General features: G+C 41.1%; 1 protein-coding gene across 1 annotated transcript in view; it reads left to right on the top strand.

Moving 5' to 3' along the window:
• The first annotated feature begins 961 nt into the window (after nt 1-961).
• LOC115169417 (protein unc-13 homolog A-like) overlaps nt 962-22,757 on the top strand; it is a 96,057-nt gene continuing 74,261 nt past the window's right edge. The window contains exons 1-2 of the mRNA XM_029725001.1: nt 962-1,236; nt 20,507-20,536. Of these exons, the coding sequence (XP_029580861.1) occupies nt 1,215-1,236; nt 20,507-20,536 (52 nt within the window). The 5' untranslated portion in view covers nt 962-1,214. The remainder of the gene's footprint in view (nt 1,237-20,506; nt 20,537-22,757) is intronic.

Below are 22,757 nucleotides of genomic sequence, written 5' to 3'. Positions count from 1 at the left end.
CTCTTCATCTGCAGACAGGCTTTCACAGCTCTCTGTATCTGAGGACAGAACACCTCACAAGAAACATACTTTATTATACTCAAATTAGACCACACTGTCACTATTCTATCCATCCTCACTTCTAGGGACTGGAACTATACGGAAATACCTGCCCTATCCAGAAAAGCCTAATTCCTTCACCCTCATCCATGGCTGTTAGCTAGCTACCTACAAATGCATTTGGAGTAAAGAAAAATTACAGCGATAAATACATCAAGATAGCTAGCTAATGTGAAGTTAGGTAACTGGTGTATTTACTTACTTGAATAGGTTCTCCCAGCCATGTGGACGATTGGAAACAGGGCAGCAAAGCTTTCTTGTCACCAGAGCGTTTTAGAGCATATTACTATTTACCCGTTTAATAACCAGCCCTTCATACAAACTTGCTACACTGAATCCTTGACGCACAATCGAACATGCTTGCAGCAGGCGAGGCACTCTGGGCGGCCTAAGCGGCACGCTGCATTTTCCCGCGTGATAGTGAACAGGAGCATATAGACATATCTGCAGCAAGATTTGTGACCTGTTGCCACAAGAAAAGGGCAACCAGTGAAGAACAAACACCATTGTAAATACAACCCATGTTTATGCTTATTTATTTTCCCTTGTGTACTTTAACCATTTGTACATTGTTAAAACACTGCATATATACATAATATGACATTTGTAATGTCTTTATTCTTTTGAAACTTCTGTACCTCAAGCATGTTTACTGTTAATGTTTACTGTTCATTTTTATTGTTCATTTCACTGTTGTATATTATCTACCTCACTTGCTTTGGCAACGTTAACACGTTTCCCATGCCAATAAAGCCCCTTGAATTGAATTGATATCTCGTGCCCCCCTACCTGCTGCCACGCGTCACATTAACTGACGTCACGGAGGTGTCCTCGCGAGAGCGGTGGAGAGAGCTATGCAGAGAGCGCGAGAGATGCAGCGTAGTGAGGGGAGCGCTTCAACAGCAAAACAAATAGCTATATCCCTGAAAAACGGACGGGTTCGTTGTAATATGTCCTCGAATCGTTTTTGTATCTGCTACTGCGATATTTAGCCTTTGTTTTGATGCAGTCTACATATGTAGCCTACACCGGGGAGGTAACTGTAGCCAAGCGAAACAGTGAAGAACAGGCGGCCGGTAGAGGACAGCCGGGGACGCTCAGAGCTACTTTCAGAGATGTCCCTTCTCTGTGTCAGAGGTAAGAAGACATACACGTTATGTTTATACCATTAATGTTACATTTCATATTTATTTGATGTGATTGTTATATATTGTAGGCTACCTCCAAGGAGCTATAGATGATTCAGTGTTTGACCAATAAGCAATAACCATGGTAGCCTTTAATATTGGAGTAGTCTAAAAATTGGAAATGGCATAACGTTACATAGCCAGACTTAGTTATCACCTTACTGTTTTACCTGTGGGAAAAAAATGTATTCACACCTATACATTTGGGTGACATAGTTATTTTAAGAACGCTGTCCTTTGCAGAGAAAGCTAGCTATAGTCTACTTGAGACGATTTTTCTCAGGTGAAATACGTTTTTCTGATAACAGAGGTCCGTGTTTTTTTCCCAAGGGTGTCTGGCAGCTTTCTATGGAAATAAATGATTTGGCTATGTATGCTTGAGGTGCAATAAAATGATGCCAAAAGTAACAGCTCAGATTGAAGAAGCCTAATAGTATCCTAAAAGCTTAGGCAATATTGTATTAAGTTATAAGTAGGCTATCAATGATTGTCTTATTCACAACGGACTGGGGAGCTGCTGTGCCTGTGTGTAATCTTATCGTGGACATTTAAACATGTAATGATCAAAATGTGGACATTTTGTTTCTATTTGCCATCTATAGCAGCGTTTTAGCTGCATGTGTGTTGCGTGTCATGCCAGTTCGTGAGTGGGCGGCCGGTGTAGCAGGGAAAGGATAGCCCCTGCCGCTCCGCTGCAGCGTGGAAGCGAGCCTCCCGCGGTCGTGAGGGAATCCTATGGGGGATGTTCGCGTCAGGTCGTGCCACCTGTGGGCTGAAAATGTAACGACATTTCCCTGTCGAACCGCGTGACCTCAGATCATCTCATCTAGCGTTGCATTACATGCATGATATGGCGCCCAGCATTCATATGTGCAGTGGTGGGAAAAGTACTCAAGTGTCGTACTTGAGTAAAAGTAAAGATGGTTTAATACAAAATGACTCAAGTCAAAGTTAAGTCTCCCAGTAAAATTATACTTGAGTAAAAGTCAAAGTATTTGGTTTAAAATATACTTAAGTAGTACTTTAAAGTATTTTTACTTAAGTACTTTACACCACTGGATACCTTAATATAAAATGACTCAATTGAAAGTAACCCAGTAAAATACTACTTGAGTAAAAGTCTAAAAGTATCAGATTTGAAATGTACTTAAGTACAGTGGTGGAAAAAGTACTCAATTGTCATACTTGAGTAAAAGTAAATGCTATACATCAAATTCTTTATATTTATCAAATATACATAAACCATCAATTAACAACCAGGAAGAGAAAAAGAAACCAGCAGTGCTGCTTCAGACCCTGAAGAAGTGAATTCCGAAAGCCCTGATGTACGTCACTGGCCAGTACAAAGAATGAAGTAAAACCAAAAGTCCAAATCCTATCTCCATCCATGGCTAATTTCGGAAACTGCCCATTTTAACTAGCTAGCTAGCCACCAAACATTGGCAGTAGAATGGCCCATACTGAGGAACTCAGTGACTTTCAACATGGTACCGTCATAGGATGCCACCTTTCCAACAAGTCAGTGTGTCAAATTTCTGCCCTGCTAGAGCTGCCCCAGTCAACTGTAAGTGCTGTTATTATGAAGTGGAAACGTCTAGTGATGAAGTGCATACCACGTAAAAATAGTCTGTCCTCGTTTGCAACACTCACTACCGAGTTCCAAACTGCCTCTGGAAGCAACGTCAGCACAAGAACTCATGAAATGGGTTTCCATCGCCGAGCAGATGCACACAAGCCTAAGATCACTTTGTGCAATGCCAAGCGTCGGCTGGTGTGGTGTAACGCTCACTGCCATCGGACTCTGGAGCAGTGGAAACGCGTTCTCTGGAGTGATGAATCACGCTACACCATCTGGCAGTCCAATGGACGAATCTGGGTTTGGCAGATGCCAGGAGAACGCTACCTGCCCGAATGCTTAGTGCCAACTGTTTGGTGGAGGAGGAATAATGTCTGGCACTGTTTTTCATGGTTCAGGCTTGGCCCCTTAGATCCAGTGAAGGGAAATCTTAACGCTACAACATACAATGATAGACGATTCTGTGCTTCCAACTCTGTATCAACAGTTTGGGGAAGGCCGTTTCCTGTTTCAGCATGACAATGCCCCCGTGCACAAAGCGAGGTCCATGCAGAAATGTTTTATTGAGATCGGTGTGGAAGAACTTGCCTGACCTGCACAGAGCCCTGATCTCAACCACATTGGAAGAATTGGAATGCCAACTGAGAGCCAGACCTAATCGCCCAACATCTGTGCCCAACCTCACTAATGCTCTTATGGCTGAATGGTAGTCCCCACAGAAATGTTCCAACATCTAGTGAAAATCCTTCCCAGGAGAGTGGAAGCTGTTATAGCAGCAAAGGGGGGACCAACTCTATATTAATGCCCATGATTTTAGAATGGGATGTTTGATGAGCAGGTGTATCTTAGCTACCATTATACACTGTAGCGAAGGTTCTAGGATTTTACCAGTTGTTTAAAATTCAACCGAAAGTGGTGGAAGTTAAATGTCCCTCTTGTATTTCTCACGGGTTAACTATAACAGGCTGCAGGGTTAATTGTAGCATGGTCTTCAATGGGAGCACACTTGTATCCCAACTGTTGCCAACACCTGGTGTAGCTTGTGCTTTTATTTACAATAGTTTGACAGCTTGCAGATGATGAAGTTGCAGACATGTTATTGTTCTCAGAAATCGGGTCGCGAAGTAGCCTAACGGTTAAGAGCATTGGGCCAGTAACCAAAATGTTACTGGTTTGAATCCCAGAGCTGGCTAGGTGAAAAAACCCAACTCTGTCGATGTGACATTGAGCAAGGCACTTAACCCTAATTGCTCATAAGTCACTCTGGATAAGAGCGTCTGCTAAATGACTAAAATGTAAATCAGTCATGAGCATGCAGCCAGACTTTCCTGACTCGACAGACTGTATGCAGTGCACAGACAAATTTTTCATCCATGTTTTGTACTTGAGAAATACTGCACCAAAACACCTTAGTTAGATGTAAAATTGTGTGACAAAGACCTCTTTGGCAAAACATCTAAAATAATTACAGATTTCTTGATTTATCTTCGATTAATTCTGACTATTTGAGGAAGTGACTAATTTGAGGAAATGGCTATTTTGACTCAGGAAGGCCACACAACAGTACCTGCCAGGGTACGATATGCAAACAAAACACACCTACATCAAACCACACCCCCAAGGCAACTCACGTTTGGCTTCAGTCATGGCATTTCTCAATGAGCAATCTTCAAAACGAGGCCAAATCAGGAAGTGCAGTCACCCTTTACTTCGTCATTGGGGGCTGGTGGTGGCTGGGCGGCGTATTTCACATCTGACAGTTCAAGTGGAATGGTTTATCCCACTGGGATCCTCTCTAAAGTCCTCTGGCAATCCTTTTAACTAGAGGTCGACCGATTATGATTTTTCAACGCCGATACCGATTATTGGAGGGCCTAAAAGGCCGATGCCGATTTATTTATTTGTAATAATGACAATTACAACAATACTGAATGAAGACTTATTTTAACTTAATATAATACATAAATACTATCAATTTAGCCTCAAATAAATAATGAAACATGTGTTAAACCAATTTGGTTTAAATAATGCAAAAACAAAGTGTTGGAGAAGAAAGTAAAAGTGCAATATGTGCCATGTAAGAAAGCTAACGTTTAAGTTCCTTGCTCAGAACATGAGAACATATGAAAGCTGGTGGTTCCTTTTAACATGAGTCTTCAATATTCCCAGGTGAAAAGTTTTAGGTTGTAGTTATTATAGGACTATTTCTCACTATATGATTTGTATTTCATATACCTTTGACTATTGGATGTTCTTATAGGTACTTTAGTATTGCCAGTGTAACAGTATAGCTTCCGTCCCTCTCCTCGCTCCTACCTGGGCTCGAACCAGGAACACATCGACAACAGCCACCCTCGAAGCAGCGTTACTCATGTAGAGCAAGGGGAACAACCACTCCCAAGTCTCAGAGCGAGTGATGTTTGAAACGCTATTAGCGTGCACCCCGCTAACTAGCTAGCCATTTCACATCGGTTACACCAGCCTAATCTCGGGGGTTGAAGTCATAAACAGTGCAATGCTTGAAGAATTGCGAAGAGCTGCTGGCAAACGCACGAAGGTGCTGTTTGAATGAATGCTTACGAGCCTGCTGCTGCCTACCATCGCTCAGTCAGACTGCTCTATCAAATATCAAATCATAGACTTAATTATAACATAATAACACACAGAAATACGAGCCTTAGGTCATTAATATGGTCGAATCCGGAAACTATAATCTCAAAAACAAAACGTTTTTTCTTTCAGTGAAATACGGAACCGTTCCGTATTTTATCTAACGGGTGCCACCTAAGTCTAAATAATGCTGTTATATTGCACAACCTTCAATGTTATGTCATAATTATGTATAATTCTGGCAAATTAATTACGGCCTTTGTTAGGAATAAATGGACTTCACACAGTTCGCAATGAGCCAGGCGGCCCAAACTGCTGTATATACCCTGACTGCTTGCACGGAACGCAAGAGGGGTGACACAACGTCACTTCCCTAGTTATAAGAAATTCATGTTAGCAGGCAATATTAACTAAATATGCAGGTTTAAAAAATATATACTTGTGTATTGATTTTAAAGAAAGGCATTGATGTTTATGGTTAGGTACATTGGTGCAACGACAGTGCTTTTTTTGCAAATGCGCATGTTAAATCACCACCCGTTTGTCGAAGTAGGCTGTGATTCGATGAGAAATTAACAGGCACCGCATCGATTATATGCAACGCAGGACACGTTAGATAACTACACATGGTTGATGATATTACTAGTTTAACTAGTGATTATGTTAAGATTGATCGTTTTTTATAAGATGCGTTTAACGATAGCTAGCAACTTACCTTGGCTTCTTGCTGCAATCGCGTAACAGGTAGTCAGCCTGCCACGCAGGCTCCTCGTGTGGAGTGCAATGTAAGGCAGGTGGTTAGAGCGTTGGACTAGTAACCGGAAGGTTGCAAAAACGAATCCCCGAGGTGACAAGGTAAAAATCTGTTGTTCTGCCCCTGAACAAGGCACTTAACCCCCGTTCCCGTCATTGAAAATAAGAATGTGTTTTTAATATGACTTGCCTAGTTAAATAAAGGTGTAAAAAAAATATATATAAAAAATATATATATAGGCAAGTCGGTGTCCAAAAATATCGATTACCGATTGTTATAAAAACTTGAAATCGGCCCTAATTAATCGGCCATTCCGATTAATCGGTCGACCTCTACTTTTAACTCCCCAATAAATCAGACAGTTATCAAACATAGGCCTGTTCAGATAAGATTGCTGTGGAATCTCTGACTCGCGTCTGTCTTCCCCACTCGATGTCTGAGTTAATGCGGGAAAAAGTGTTGTTGCGCTAAGAGAGTGGCAAATGACAAGGTGTCGAACCTGTGTCTTCAGATCTACCAGACTCCAAGACTGTGGTAACCTAATGAGCTAATGGAAGTTATTGTAAGGGTTTTTAAGCCTAAGGCAACATTACTCATCACACAAGCGTAGTTCACTGGACCATCGCGGCTACAAGAGCAATATGTAGAATGTCAAGCGTATGTGGTGCATATGAAGTTGAGTTCTAAGTAACGTTTTTTTAATGGGATTCAACCAAATCAATCTGTGTAGCCTTTTCAGTTGTTCTGTTTTACAGTCAATACATTTTTATCCTGCCATAAGAATACCATGAATACTGATTATGTTTTGGACGCATGATACACATAGATACTGGCATAGGAGAAAGAGTAGGTTAAATGAATAATTGCATGAAAGCAAGCTGTATTGGAAGATTTACTTTATGTGTATGCATAAAAAAACGAGTTAACTAGGGTCATTTCCATGTAAAAATCCCCATGAGCACCAACATGGAAAGTTCATAGGAGCATATCAAAATGGGTGTCAAACAAAAGCTAAGAGTCTATATTTTGGGGAAATGAAGGCAGGCACATTTTTCAACCATTTTCCATCTTAAAAATTTGACATAAATAATGGCTTTGATTTCTGCTCAAATAAATGGAAGAGGAGTCTTAAGAAAACGTCAACTAGAAAAAGTCTCAAAAGTTACTAGAAATACTACATTAAAACACAGTGTTGAAGTTAAGACCCCTGCCAACTAATATCACCAGTAACACTTATTTGGTTTTGGAGAAATTATTTGCCTTCTGTAAGTTTAAGAAACATTGTCTTGTGCCTTGTAATTCCATTATCAAAAACCCACATATCTTTAAGATATTTTCTAACTTCTCTCCCTCGTGAGGAGGATAATGAAAGTTCACAGAAGTAACAAGTAAAAGGTAGACCTTCCAATTAGTCTGGTGGTCAAAGCGAGAGTGTGAAAACAGTCTAGACAACCCCTCCCTCCCTCTCTCTCTGCCTCTCTCATCTCGCTCCAGTTAATGTTAACTCTCCCTTACTGACACCTACCCATGAGCCTTCTCTATTTCCATTTACTGTAACCAGCACGGACCAACACCGGACATCCATGGACATTGAAAAGTTGTTGACATTTGGTCAGTCTACCCTTGCCTTGATTTCAACAACAACAGACACAGTTTTTTGGTCCAGACTGGCCTTGATTTCAACGTCTACAGACATCGATTTCTTTTTTGTTTTTGTTGTTGTCCGGACTGGCCTTGATTTGGCCCAAATGTAAACGTCCATGATTGGTGAATGGTGCAAATCTGGACCAATCGTAGATGTCTATGTTTCACAAGTTTGGACAGCACAGTAAAGAAAAGTAGAGTTCAGTCCAAATACAGTAGAGCACCGTATAATGTACTGTACTGTACTCTACTTAAGTGATAATACCCGAGAAGCTGGTGTTTGGAGGATATACAGTACTGGCACGGGCGTTGTTAGGCCCAAGACAAAGTCGAGGTTACCAACATATTCATCTACGGCTAACTTAGTCACGTCAAAAAGTGCAGGCAGAATAATAGCAAAGTAGCTGCATTTGCGTTTGTTTAAGCTGTTTTCTAGAGCTGATTCATGATTTTGACTGGCTGAGAAACGCTGACTGTCTGTCTCATCCCGACTCGTTGATTACTTTGAGACAGCTGGAGGTCAAATTTGAATATTGAAACGATGTTGCAAATGTGGGAGAGACAGACAGCAAGGTTTATACAAATCTCCGCTGTTGAAAACTAAATGTTAGTCTAAAAGAAATGTGAGATAATGTCTAGATATACACTGGTTGGAATGCAGTTAATCAATCAGCATTCAGGATTAGACCCACCCGTCGTATAATGTACTATACTGAACTCTTCTGTGATGTACTGTACTTTACTCCATGTGCTGTACTGTGCTGTCCAAACTTGTGAAACAAAGTCCATGACTGGTTCAGATTTGGTCCGGAACAACCAAATGTGGTCTTGTTTGGGGGTGGAGCTCATTAGAATAATAGCCAGTGTGTAGAATAATACCCATATATGCTTATTTCTGCCTTTGTGTACCTAGAGTATTCAGGATACATCACTATGAAGAGAGTGACATTCACATCCATTATTATGCATTTCTGTGTTGTACAGATCAGGGATCCATAATGCAATTCCGCTAGCGTAATTAGTGTAAGTACATAAAAGCTGGTGATAGTACAGACCAGGGATGTCAGGCCAAATTATGCTGTCGTTCTGGGTTCGATTCTGGGTAGAAATAGGCATCGTTTTCTGTCTTACAAAGAGTTGTGTTTTACTTGGTGTATATTAGGAAAACTGATGGGTAACAGAACAAAACGTTTTGGGAAACCACTGCTATAAACAGTTTTGTTTGAATGCTCCCATCCATTGCCACACTTTGTGAAAATTGTCATTGATTGACTTTATTTGATTTTATTAGGATCTATTTTAGTCCTCATTTGGACTAATCTTCCAAGAGTCCTTCAACATTAAAATACAATTTATAATATGATCACATTTTCACATAACACACTGTTACAAACAGACATGATACACTAACATATTGACCAGATAAATACTCTAACAGTCTAAAACGATAGATTGATTCTTCATCTACCATAGTCCAGCACAACTTTCCTATGTATTATATTTAAATGGGTTTTAAAGTATTGTTTGAACTTATATATTGGAAGGTTTCTGGTTTGCTCAGATAAATTGTTACATTTCTTTATTGCTCTAAATCAAAATGTTATTTTGCTATTTCTCTTTTCTGTCTGGATAACACATAGATGGTGGACAATCTATTCCTAGTATTTACTGAATGTCTGTCTCTTACCAACTGAATACCATTGTGAATAGTTTGGCCGTTTTAAATGGTGTATATTATGAAATAAAATAAGCATTTTTTATCTTGTTGATTGATGACCAACCAAGAGCATTGAACATGACTACAACAGAAGAACCATATCGCCACCTTAAAACAATCCTTGCTGCTTTGTTCTGTGCAATCTGCAGCCTCCTAATTTAACTTGCTGATGCATTTCCCCAGACCACAGAACAGTAGTTCACCTGACTCCCAATTAATGCTTGGGTTATTTGCTTAAGAATCTGTCCCGGTAAATATTTAGCTATCCTTCTGATCATGCATGCAGTTTTAATATTTTTTTTACATAGATGAGTTATTTGAGACGACCATAGTAAGCAGTTGTCTAGCTGCACTCCTAGTAGTTTGGTTTCTGCCACTTCCTCAATTTGTATTCCCCCCCATACTTAATTGTATCCCATGCTGTGTTGGCCTTTTCCTGGTGGAACATAACCTTGGTTATTTTTTTGGTTTATTTATTAATATTTTTTTGATATATATATATATATATATATATTACACCTTTTATTTAACTAGGCAAGTCAGTTAAACACATTCTTATTTTCAATGACGGCCTAGGAACGGTGGGTTAACTCCCTAGTTCAGGGGCAGAACGACCTTTTACCTTGTCAGCTTGGTTATTCAATCTTGCAACCTTATGGTTAACTAGTCCAACGCTTTAACCACCTGCTTTACATTGCACTCCACGAGGAGCCTGCCTGTTACGCAAATGCAGTAAGAAGCCAAGGTAAGTTGCTAGCTAGCATTAAACTTATCTTATAAAAAACAATTAATCAATCATAATCACTAGTTAACTACACATGGTTGATGATATTACTAGTTTATCTAGCCTGTCCTGCGTTGCATATAATCGATGCGGTGCGCATTCGCGAAAAAGGACTGTTATTGCTCCAACGTGTACCTAACCATAAACATCAATGTCTTTCTTAAAATCAATACACAAGTATATATTTTTAAACCTGCATATTTAGTTAATATTGCCTGCTATCATGAATTTCTTTTAACTAGGGAAAATGTGTCACCTCTTGCAACAGAGTCAGGGTATATGCAGCAGTTTGGGCCGCCTGGCTCGTTGCGATCCGTGTAAAGACTATTTCTTCCTAACAAAGACAGCCAACTTCGCCAAACGGGGATGATTTAACAAAAGCGCATTTGCGGAAAAAAGCACAAGCGTTGCATGACTGTACCTAACCATAAACATCAATGCCTTTCTTAAAATCAATACACAGAAGTAGATATTTTTAACTTGCATATTTAGCTAAATTAAATCCAGGTTAGCAGGCAATATTAACCAGGTGAAATTGTGTCACTTCTCTTGCGTTTATTGCACGCAGAGTCAGGGTATATGCAACAGTTTGGGCCGCCTGGCTCGTTGCGAACTAATTTGCCAGAATTTTACGTAATTATGACATAACATTGAAGGTTGTGCAATGTAACACCAATATTTAGACTTATGGATGCCACCCGTTAGATAAAATACGGAACGGTTCCGTATTTCACTGAAAGAAAAAACGTTTTGTTTTCGAGATGATAGTTTCCGGATTCGACCATATTAATGACCTAAGGCTCGTATTTCTGTGTGTAATTATGTTATAATTAAGTCTACGATTTGATAGAGCAGTCTGACTGAGCGGTGGTAGGCACCAGCAGGCTCGTAAGCATTCATTCAAACAGCACTTTCGTGCGTTTTGCCAGCAGCTCTTCGCAATGCTTCAAGCATTGCGCTGTTTATGACTTCAAGCCTATCAACTCCCAAGATTAGACTGGTGTAGCCGATGTGAAATGGCTAGCTAGTTAGCGGGGTGCGCGCTAATAGCGTTTCAAACGTCACTCGCTCTGAGACTTGGAGTAGTTGTTCCCCTTGCTCTGCATGGGTAACGCTGCTTCGAGGGTGGCTGTTGTCGATGTGTTCCTGGTTCGAGCCCAGGTAGGAGCGAGGAGAGGGACGGAAGCTATACTGTTACACTGGCAATACTAAAGTGCCTGTAAGAACATCCAATAGTCAAAGTTATATGAAATACAAATCATATAGTGAGAAATAGTCCTATAATTCCTATAATAACCACAATCTAAAACTTCTTACCTGGGAATATTGAAGACTCGTGTTAAAAGGAACCACCAGCTTTCATATGTTCTCATGTTCTGAGCAAGGAACTTAAACGTTAGCTTTCTTACATGGCACATATTGCACTTTTACTTTCTTCTCCAACACTTTGTTTTTGCATTATTTAAACCAAATTGAACATGTTTCATTATTTATTTGAGGCTAAATTGATTTTATTGATGTATTATATTAAGTTAAAATAAGTGTTCATTCAGTATTGTTGTAATTGTCATTATTACAAATAAATAAAAAAAATTGGCCGATCGGTATCCGCTTTTTTTGGCCCTCCAATAATTGGTATCGGCGTTGAAAAATCATAATCGGTCGACCTCTACATAATACAGTAACTTCATTGGTATTCCAGTAAGACTCTCATCACTCGTTCAGTGCGTAATGCCTCTTCTCTCGCTTAGTCAGGGAATTTCACACATTGTCCCCTTTTGTCCGTTGTCATGGAGACTTTGTCCAAGCAGGCCTGTATTGAGTATTATCAGCTGTGCAGGTGAGAGTTGTTGAATTTTAAAACTCGCTGTGGGATGCACTGTGATTGCGTGTGTGTTTGTAGGCTACACAGGCCCTGCCATAGAGAGAGAGTGGTGTGTGTGTGGTGAGAGTGTGGGGCATTAACTAAGGCTTCAGTTACATCAGAGCTGTTTAAAAAGTACTGCAGAGGGAGAGAGTGGGCTTTATAGAGACAGAGTCGCAAAAGATATTCAACCCGCACTCTCAGAATAGGACAACAGGAATTTATAGTGTACAGTTGAGTATTTCCATGTACACTACATGACCAAAAGTGTGTGGACACTTGCTCGTTGAACATCTCATTCCAAAATCATGGGTATTAGTATGGAGGTGGTCCCCCCTTTGCTGCTATAGCAGTCTCCACTCTTGGCATTCAGGTCAAAGAGTTCAATCTTGGTTTCATCAGACCAGAGAATCTTGTTTCTCATGGTCTGAGAGTTCTTTAGGTGCCTTTTTGCAAACTCCAAGTGGGCTGTCATGTGCCTTTTACTGAGGAGTGGCTTCCGCCTGGCCACTCTACCATAAAGGCTTGATTGGTGGAGTGCTGCAGAGATGGTTGTCCTTCTGGAAGGTTCTCACAACTCCACAGAGGAACTCTGGAGCTCTGTCAGAGTGACCATCAGGTTCTTGGTTACCTCCCTGACCAAGCCCTTTCTCCCCTGATTGCTCATTTTGGCTGGGCGGCCAGCTCTAGGAAGTGTTTTTGTGGTTTCCAAACTTCTTCCATTAAAGAATGATGGAGGCCACTTCGGGACCTTCAATGCTGCAGAAATGTTTTGGTTCCCTTCCCCAGATCTGTGCTTCGACACAATCCTGTCTTGGAGCTCTTCCTTGGTTTTTGCTCTGACATGCACTGTCAACTGTGGGACCTTATGTAGACAGGTCTTTCCAAATCATGTCCAATCAATTGAATTTACCACAGGTGGACTCCAAGTTGTAGAAACATCTCAAGGATGATAAATGGAAACAGGATGCACCTGTGCTCAATTTCGAGTCTCATAGCAAAGGGTCTGAATACTTATGTAAATAAGGTATTTCTGTTTTAATTTTTTATAAATGTGCAAACATTTCTAAAAACCTGTTTTCGCTTTGTCATTATAGGGTATTGTGTGTAGATTGAGAATTTTTTTAGTTAATCCATTTTAGAATAAGGCTGTAATGTAACAAAATGTGCAAGAAGTGAAGGGGTCTGAATACTTTCCGAATGCACCTTATACGTTTTTCAACCATTTTCCATCATAAAATGTAAGCAAAGGCTTTGATTTCTGATCAAACAGATGGAAAAGGTGTTTCCAAAAACATCTAGCAGAAAAAGTCTTAAGTATTAGAAATACATCAAAACACAATCATGTTGAAGTAAACACCCCTGCCAACTAATATCAACACTTATATTTACTTTACCAGAAATGTGCCTTCTGTTAGTTTATGAAATATTGCCTGGTGTCTTGTCATTCTGTTACCAAACATTTATTTTCAAATTTCTCTCCCTCATGAGGAGGGAGGATAATGAAAGTTCACAGAATTAACAAGTTAAGGCAGACCTACCAATTATTTAGTGTTTTTACTGATAACAATTTGGTTTATGATTTATTAAGTCATAACAGAATGACCCAAAAAATCTGTAACAGAATGACTGCAACAATTGTCTACAATGGGGATTCATCATAGGTCACTTGCTACTTTCCTCCCTTCCACTGGCATACTGTTATATTCAGCTAATAATTGTTTTCTTTCCCTTTCTGTCATGTGGTGGTCGAAGCAAGAGCGTAAAAACAGTCTGGACAAGCCCTCCCTCCCTCTCTCTCCCTCAGACAGCACAGTATAGTAAATAAAAGTAGATTATAGGTCAGTACTGTACTGAACAGTGGAGGCTGCTGAGGTGTGGACGGCTGATAATAATGGCTGGAATGGAGCAAATGGAATGGCATCAAACGCATGGAAACCATGTGTTTGGTGTATTTGATACCATTCCACTTATTTCACTCAAAACCATTACCACAACCTAATTAAGGTGCCACCAACCTCCTGTGGTACTGAAGTATACTCTACGGTACAGAACTCTACTTTACTGTACTAATCTCTACTGTACTGAACACTACTGTACTGTGCTGTACTGTCAGGGGTGTAGTGCTGCCGGAGCATGGGGGAGCAGGGCTCCCTCATCTTTTTTGAATTTGAGAATACACAGAGCTGGAAAAACTATTTCTGTCAATTACATTTAATTACCACAAGTTCCATGAAAAACGATAGAATGACAAACTAAATAAATATGTATAGCAGCCTAGAGGTAGGTTTGTATTGGTTTCTTCCCTGTCTTCTCTCTGGCGGTGGCGGGAATGAAGAACTGTAGGCTACGTGTATGCACTCGAAGGCCCATCGGAGGCTTGACCACTTTGACAAACTCATTCGCTCTTTAGAGGGACTGAAAGAAAGGCCAGGTACAAAAACCCTGGAAGGTGTAGTGGGTTGAAGAGGGGTAAAACTCCCTCAGTGAAAATAAAAAAAATTGTCACACTCAATCACCAGCAGTTCCTATCCAGCCTTACAAACAACGAGAGAACCCGCCTGTTCACAACCACAAGCTTTAAAAAGACGCGTCCGGAGCAGATCAGGCTGCAGCACAGTCCCGAGTACACACACCTGGTACGTCTGGCAAACATCCTGGAGCGAGAGAGCTGGCCAGAGCCTTTCCCTCTGGGATTCGGGGAAGAAGGCATTCACATCCCGTGCCAACGCTTCTCCCTCCCGTGCTCCTCCACCATCAATGGCTTTAGGGACTTTGTTGACAGTAGGGGAGAACAGGTGCCACGTGAGCTGAGACCACTGCTTAACTGTACATGTCTCATTCCCTGCAGCTTGGCAGAGTGTGAATGGGGGTTTAGCCACATGTACCTTCTCACACCAACAAGATATAGGATACAAATTCACCATGTGTCTGCCTTGATGTTCATAAAACTCCACGGACCGGTCTCATGGTAATTGACCGTTAATTAAAATAAACACTCTTGGCATCTTCTGTCTTCCACGCATAGTCTACAAGCCACTGATGCAGACCTTTTGGAACATCTACATTTTAAAAAAGTCTAAGAAATCCCTATAATATAGCATACACCATCACAATAAATCAATTTTTGTTATTTTAGACAGGTCTAAAGAAACATGATATGAAGAAAATGTAGTCTAATTCAGAAGAACAGAATAGCATACTCTGAGTTGTCCTTGTTAGGCCCTGATATGGCTCAGCCATATGGCTGTGGGCTACACTAGTTCATTTTATAATTTTGTGGCATTATTTTATATTATGAAGAATACAATTGAGCTTAGCTTTATTAAATAAAGGATATTTTCTCCAAACGATTTCCAAGGAAGAGCGGACATGCGGCTATTCTGTGTTGAGCGGTTAACAAAGAAATAGAATCTCCTATATGCTTAATTTAGATGTATTTATGTAACTTTAGTTGTTCTACAAACATTGGGCTATATGTTTAGATTTTTAATAAGGCTGCATGATACGACTAATGATGATTTGAAAAAAGTTGCATGAAAGGCATGAGCTCTGATTTGTGCAGGCTGCACGCCATTAATCAGTCTGTCATTCACAATTTGAAAAGAACTTGATGATATTCTCACCAGGTCTCGAATTTCCCGGCGGCGTCCTCCTTGCGTGGACGTAATGCCCCCTCAAAAATCCATGCCAAAGTGGCCCTTGTGCCCTTGAGCTGAATATAATAATTATTCCCTTATCCTGGCTGCCGTGCTCCGAAGCACCTCTCACTCACATGGCTCTCTCAGATATTTCAATTCTTATTAGCCAATGCATGCCACGTTATCGAGTCCTTCTCACAGGCATCCCAGCTAAGAAGTAGGCTCCAAGTGAAGACGGATATCGGGGACGCAACTGCGCGAGTCCCTCTTATCAAATTCTGAGGCGCCTATTGAAGATGTTAGAAGAGCTGTCCACGTTTAGCCTACTTTTCATCAGCCAACAAGATGAGTAGGCCTAACGAACAACAAAAGCACCAGCCTGTCATTCTACTATCATCCCTAGTACAAAAGTTGACCTATTGTATTGGTCAACTTGTCCTTCTGTGCAAGAAATAAATATTCCAAACCTAGTCTGGGACAGTTGTGGGATGCGATAGATCCCAAATTAATACAACCACTGGCATAAAAAAAAAAAAAAATTAAAAGCAATGAGGCTGATGCAACAGAACAGAATGTTTAGTGCAAATAGTTTGGGTAGCCATTTGATTAGCTGTTCAGGAGTCTTATGGATTGGGGGTAGAAGCTCTTAAGAAGCCTTTTGGACCTAGACATGGCGCGCCGGTACCGCTTGCTGTGCAGTAGCAGAGGGAACAGTCTATGACTAGGGTGGCTGGAGTCTTTGATTTTTATGCCTTCCTCTGACACTGCCTGGTATAGAGGTCCTGGATGGCAGGAAGCTTGGCCCCAGTGATGTACTAGGCTGTACACACTACCCTCTGTAGTGCCTTGCGGTCGGAGGCCGAACAGTTGCCATACCAGGCAGTGATGCAACCAGTCCATATGCTCTCAATGGTGCAGCTGTATAACTTTTTGAGGATCTGAGGACCCATGGCAAATCTTTTCAGTCTCCTAAGGGAGAATAGGCTTTGTCATGCCCTCTTCACGACTGTCTTGGTGTGTTTGGACCATGATAGTTTGTTGGTGATGTGGACACCAAGGAACTTGAATCTCTCAACATGCTCCACTACAGCCCCGTCGATGAGAATGGGGGCGTGCTTGGTCCTCCTTTTCCTGTAGTCCAAAATCATCTCCTTTGTCTTGATCACGTTGAGAGAGAGGTTGTTGTCCTGGCACTACACGGCCAGGTCTTCCTATAGGCTGTCTCGTTGTTGGTGATCAGGCCTACCACTGTTGTGTCATCTGCAAACTTAATGATCGTGTTGGAGTCGTGCCTAGCCATGCAGTCATGAGTGAACAGGGAGTACAGGAGGGGACTGAGCACACACCTCTGAGGGGCCCTCCTGTTGAGGATATGTGTGGCGGATGTGTTGTTACCTACCCTTACCACCTGGGGGCAGCCTGTCAGGAAGTCCAGGATCCAGTTGCAGAGGGAGGTGTTTAGTCCCAGGGTCCTTAGCTTAGTGATGAGCTTTGAGGGCATTATGGTGTTGAACGCTGAGCTGTAGTCAATGAATAGCATTCTCACGTAGCTGTTTCTTTTGTCCAGGTGGGAAAGGGCAGTGTGGAGTGCAATAGAGATTGCATCATCTGTGGATCTGTTGGGGCGGTATGCAAATTGGAGTGGGTCTAGTGTTTCTGGGATAATGGTGTTGATGTGAGCCATGAACATTCTTTCAAAGCACTTCATGGCTACAGACGTGAGTGCTACAGGTCAGTAGTCATTTAGGCAGGTTACCTTAGTGTTCTTGGGCACAGGGACTATGGTGGTCTGCTTGAAACATGTTGGTATTACATACTCAGTCAGAGAGAGGTTGAAAATGTCAGTGACGACACTTGCCAGTTGGTCAGCGCATGCTCTGAGTACACGTCCTGGTAATCCGTCTGGCCCTGCAGCCTTGTGAATGTTGACCTGTTTAAAGGTCTTACTCACATCAGCTATGGAGAGCATGATCACACAGTCGTCCAGAACTGCTGATGCTCTCATGCATTCCTCACTGTTGATTGCCTTGAAGCGAGTATAGAAGTGATTTAGCTCGTCTGGTAGGCTCGTGTCACTGGGCAGCTTGCGGCTCTGCTTCCCTTTGTAGTCTGTAATAGTTTGCAAGCCCTGTCACATCCGCCGAGCATTGTAGCCGGTATAGTGCGACTCAATCTTGGTCCTGTATTGATGCTTTGCCTGTTTGATGGTTCGTCGGAGGGCATAGCAGGATTTCTTATAAGCTTCCAGGTTAGAGTCCTTGAAAGCGGCAATTCTACCTTTTAGCTCAGTGCGGGTTTTGCCTGTAATCCATGGCTTCTGGTTGGTGTGTGTACGTACAGTCACTGTGGGGACGCCGTCATCGACACACTTATTGATGAAGCCAGTGACTGATGTGATGTACTCCTCAATGTCATCGGAAGAATCCCAGAACATATTCCAGTCTGTGTAGCAAAACAGTCCTGTAGTTTAGCATCTGCCTCATTTGACTTTTTTTATTTTATTGACCGAGTCACTGGTGCTTCCCTGTTTCTTTATTACAAAAAACAACACATTTGGCATTATAGCTTTCATCTAAACAACCCTGGGACCTCATTTATCAAAGGTACAAAAAAATACTCTAAACCTTGCGTGTGCCAGTTTCGCTCAAAGGTTGGTATTTATACATTTTGAACTTGACAGGAAAGTGTGTATGTCTCCATGCAAATCTCAGACTGTGCATACGCACAACTTGTAGTGGAAACTGTTTAGAAACCACGTTTTTGGGGGGGAAATCGAGGTGTTTGATGAACAGGAATTATAATAGTGATAGGCTAATAAAAACATTAAAACGTAGGCCTAATGACAAAAAGCTGCATTTGCCGTTGATAAGGTCATATAGCAGAATGTCGCCTAATATATTTATTTATTTTACTTTTATTATATAGACCTAAATCATAATCATATTGCGGTGCATGTCTCTCCTTTTCTGACATGACTGGTTTATTCCAACTCCACAACAAATATTAGGCTACCATTTATTCATCGCTCATTCAATAGTCAACCATGCTCAAAACTAAATAGACCGGTATAGCCTATGATAGTATGGGTAGGCTACAGTATTGTTGTGCAATATTTGTTCAATAGACAATCAATCTTGCAGAATAAGTCCAGTGTTTGGCACTCGCTATAGGCAACATGCATTTTTTTATTTTAAGTCACTGCAAAAGATTAAAACATTCTGCCCACACTCATACAGAAATTAGATCAAATTTGCTATTCTGCTTTCTTATAGAAATGGCTATGGCCCAGTTGCAACATTTCCAAATCATACCCCAAATGGGGGTATTTTTGTTACTATAAAAGGTTAATGGAAGGGGTTTTCCAGGCAGGGTTGTAGCGCTAGTTCACGAGCGCACAAATATGATATGGCTGTGATTTATCAATGAAAACATGCGTATATGTTGTGTGCGACATTTTGATAAATCCTAATAATGTGGCCCACGCACGCCAGTTTTTATTATGAAACGTATGCACAGTTGATAAATGAGGTCCCAGGAGATTGATGTCGAATATATTTTTGATGAAGAAAACTTTATTGAAAGTTAGGCTTGTGACTAAATCTGTTTTGCACAGTGTAGGCATTGACTGCAAGGTAACACAAGACAAGTAAAGCCTATGCACTCAAAGAAATCTGCATTTCCACCAACCACCTCCTGTATCTACTGCAACACCACACTGATAAAACACAACAGGCCAGTCATACTAGTGTAACCTATGGCGGAGTCCCAAATGTCTCCCTATTCGCTTTATAGTGCTGTACTTTTTACCAAGGCCCAAAGGGCTTTGGTCAAAAGTAGTTCCCTTTTGAAGTGAAATTGGGTGCTATTTAGGATGCAGTCTATGTGGGCGCGCTAAAGCCTCTGCCAGGAATTGTCACTGGGGTAGTGCATTTGTCCTATAACCACAGGGTTGCTGGCTCATTTTGTCCCACAACAATGTGTACTGTGTGTAAAATCACCCCAAATGCCAAGCAGTGACACACATATGAAAGCCTTCATCTGTATTTGTTTTCAGCAGAGTTTTAGTTAATTTTTTTTAAGCTTCTAAGTCAAAGGCAAAAGTATTCCTCCATGTGGGTATATAAGGTGTCTTGCTGTATGTATTATTGTTTCTGTCGATGCGTATGATTGTTATTAGAAATGGTATGGGGTTGAAAAGGACAAATTATTAGACAACAAAAGTGGCAATACTATAATCACATATAGACTTAAATGGACTAAATGCTAGTAGTATATGCCAAGCAAAAGAGCAGTGAAAACAAAGTAAGGTACAAACAAGTAAATAACTCTTTCGTCCAAGAGGCATGCTAAAGTGTCCCATTTTTATTGAGCACTTGGCCACTTTGATTAGTTGGTTTTGATATTTCCTTGGAGAATTCATAACAATCGTTTAATGTTTGTGTTGACCCTAAGAGTGGATGCTAATGGAGATCCAGAGAAAATAACCAAAGTGAGACTCAGAACGACCCACAAAACAGGAAACTGACGGTCATTTTGGAGGAAAATGGATCCAGCATGTTATGTTCTTTGTGTAAGAGTTCTGTCAAGAGATGGTGTTGCCCTGTGTGACTCTGTTCCTCTGTTTCCACAGTGAAGAAAGCCAAGCTGGATGGACCCCAAGGTACGTGTAGCTATTCAAAATATTGCCTAGTCAGACCATTACTCTGTTCCAGCTGGCTGATAAGTATTATTAGATAGGTACTGTTTGGTGTAGGACAGAGAATCTTAGACCAATCTTAACCTTTTCGATACTTCCTCAATTCCTGACGTGGAAGATAATCATTGTTTTCTAAACGTTTATGTCTAGTTGCCGGGGGTTTGTTGGAATTAAGAACATGCTCCATTATTAAATTAAATAAATGTTTTGCTCCTTCAAGTAATCCAACAATGTGTACGTTGCCATCTTGTCTATTTCAAATCTCCTCTCATTGATTGAGACAGGTAGGTGTCCACCCCAAAGTGCTGCATGTCATGAAGACCCACCTGCGGACGAGGAACAAGTGATGATGGCGGAAGCACTGTTTGAATCGGATGGCGCGTTGAGTAAAGTTCATGGACATGAGTGGAAAACTATAACATTGAAGAATGGTGCAAAACGGGCTAAAGTTGTTAATGAAGATGGGCATCAGTCTAATAATGCTTCATTCCTTGTTGGAATACATTTCATGGGTAAGGATGTGTTTTTGGGAGATCCATTTGCAGTCATAGAGATGGTGGAGGATGCACTGCGAAAGGTGGAGTCAATCAAAGTGACCAGGAGTGGTAGGGTGTTGATGTATTGTATGTCCAGAAGAACAAAAGGAAAGTGCATTGTCTCTGGGAATTATTGGAGTGTGAAGTAGAACAATTTGATTTTCAGAACAGGCCACCAGTAAAAGGTGTCATCTCTGGCATCGCGGTAGAAATGGAGGCTGAAAATCTAAAGCACCAGGTACCAGGAATAGTGGAGGCACATTGATTGAACCGTATGGTGAATGGAAGGAATGAGGAAAGCCTACCGGTGCTATTGCTATTTGATGAAGAATATCCTCTGACACATGAAAAGCTGGTGTATATGAGATGCGCAGTGAGAGCTTATGTGAACAGACCGTTGCAGTGTCTTAAATGTAAAAAGTTTGTCCACATGGCAAGTGCGTGCAGACGGAATAAATATGTTGTGGAAGAGTCAGTAAATACACTGTGCCGCAATTGTGGTGGGAACCACGTTCCCGAGTTCCAGGAGTGCCCTTTAAGGGTGAAGGAGGTCAAAGTAGCAAGAATCCGGGTTGTCCACCATGTCTCCTATGCAGAAACAGTTCAAATTGCGGAACCAGCAAGTTCAAATGAGGAAGAAATGGCAATGGATACCTCGCAGCCTGCAGAAAGTGTTGTTCATCAGTTGAGGGATCCTGAAGTACTGAATGTGAAGAAGCTGAATTTTGTTGCATTTATTGCGCAGGTGATAAATTGTACAAGTAAAACTAAAAAGAAATTGAAGACATTATTGTGAATGCAGCAAAAACGTTTCTGGATCTCCAAGACTTTACTGCCGAAACATTGCGGGGAATATTGTCTGAAGATGTACTTCCCTCAAGCCCCAAAGCCTGCAGGGATTGGAGCAGACACTTGAATCGGACTAAAGGGGTATGTTTCCCTATTTCCCTGTGTTTTTCTGGATTAAAGTTCCCCAGTTTTCACCCCGAACAGTAGGTGGTAGCATGCACCTCTAACAAATGTTTTTTTCGACCACCATAATGCCATAGAAGACACTCGCCTGTCTTGATCAATGAGAAAAGATTTTAAATAGACAAGATGATGGTGTATACATTTTTTTGATTATTTCATGGAGCATTTTTATTTAATAACAGAGCATTTTCTAAATGCAAACGAACCCCTTGAAACTAGACATGGACGTTTAGAATTGTCGGGAATTGAGGCAGTATTGTTAAGGTTGGTTGAAATGTTTTTCTGCTATACCGAACAGTACCTAACCTGTAACGGCTTATGGAGCATCACATTAGGCCATTAAAATCCGCTAGCTAAGGTAAATGCTGCTGAGAACCTAGAAATAGAATGGACAAAACATACAGGACTGGATTCATTCAAACTTGCTTGCTATGTCTTATACGTACAGGAGTTTACCTGACCATGTGAGGCTATAACCTAAATTTAGACACATTTTATGAATTATTTAACTTATTAATAAAAAAGGGTCTAAGGGCATTCCATTGCGAAAGCTTACGAGAAGTCATGGTCAATGACTGTGAACGGTTCTGAATGGAGAAGTGCTGTTTGCATTGCTATGAAATCCAGTTTTAAGATGCTAACCCCCTACCCAAATCGAACATTAATATGAATGGCAA

This window comes from Salmo trutta, chromosome 31, assembly GCF_901001165.1.
Source record: "Salmo trutta chromosome 31, fSalTru1.1, whole genome shotgun sequence".
NCBI lineage: Eukaryota > Metazoa > Chordata > Actinopteri > Salmoniformes > Salmonidae > Salmo > Salmo trutta.
The sequence above is the reverse complement of the archived record's forward strand: the minus strand, read 5'-3'. Positions and strand labels throughout refer to the sequence as shown.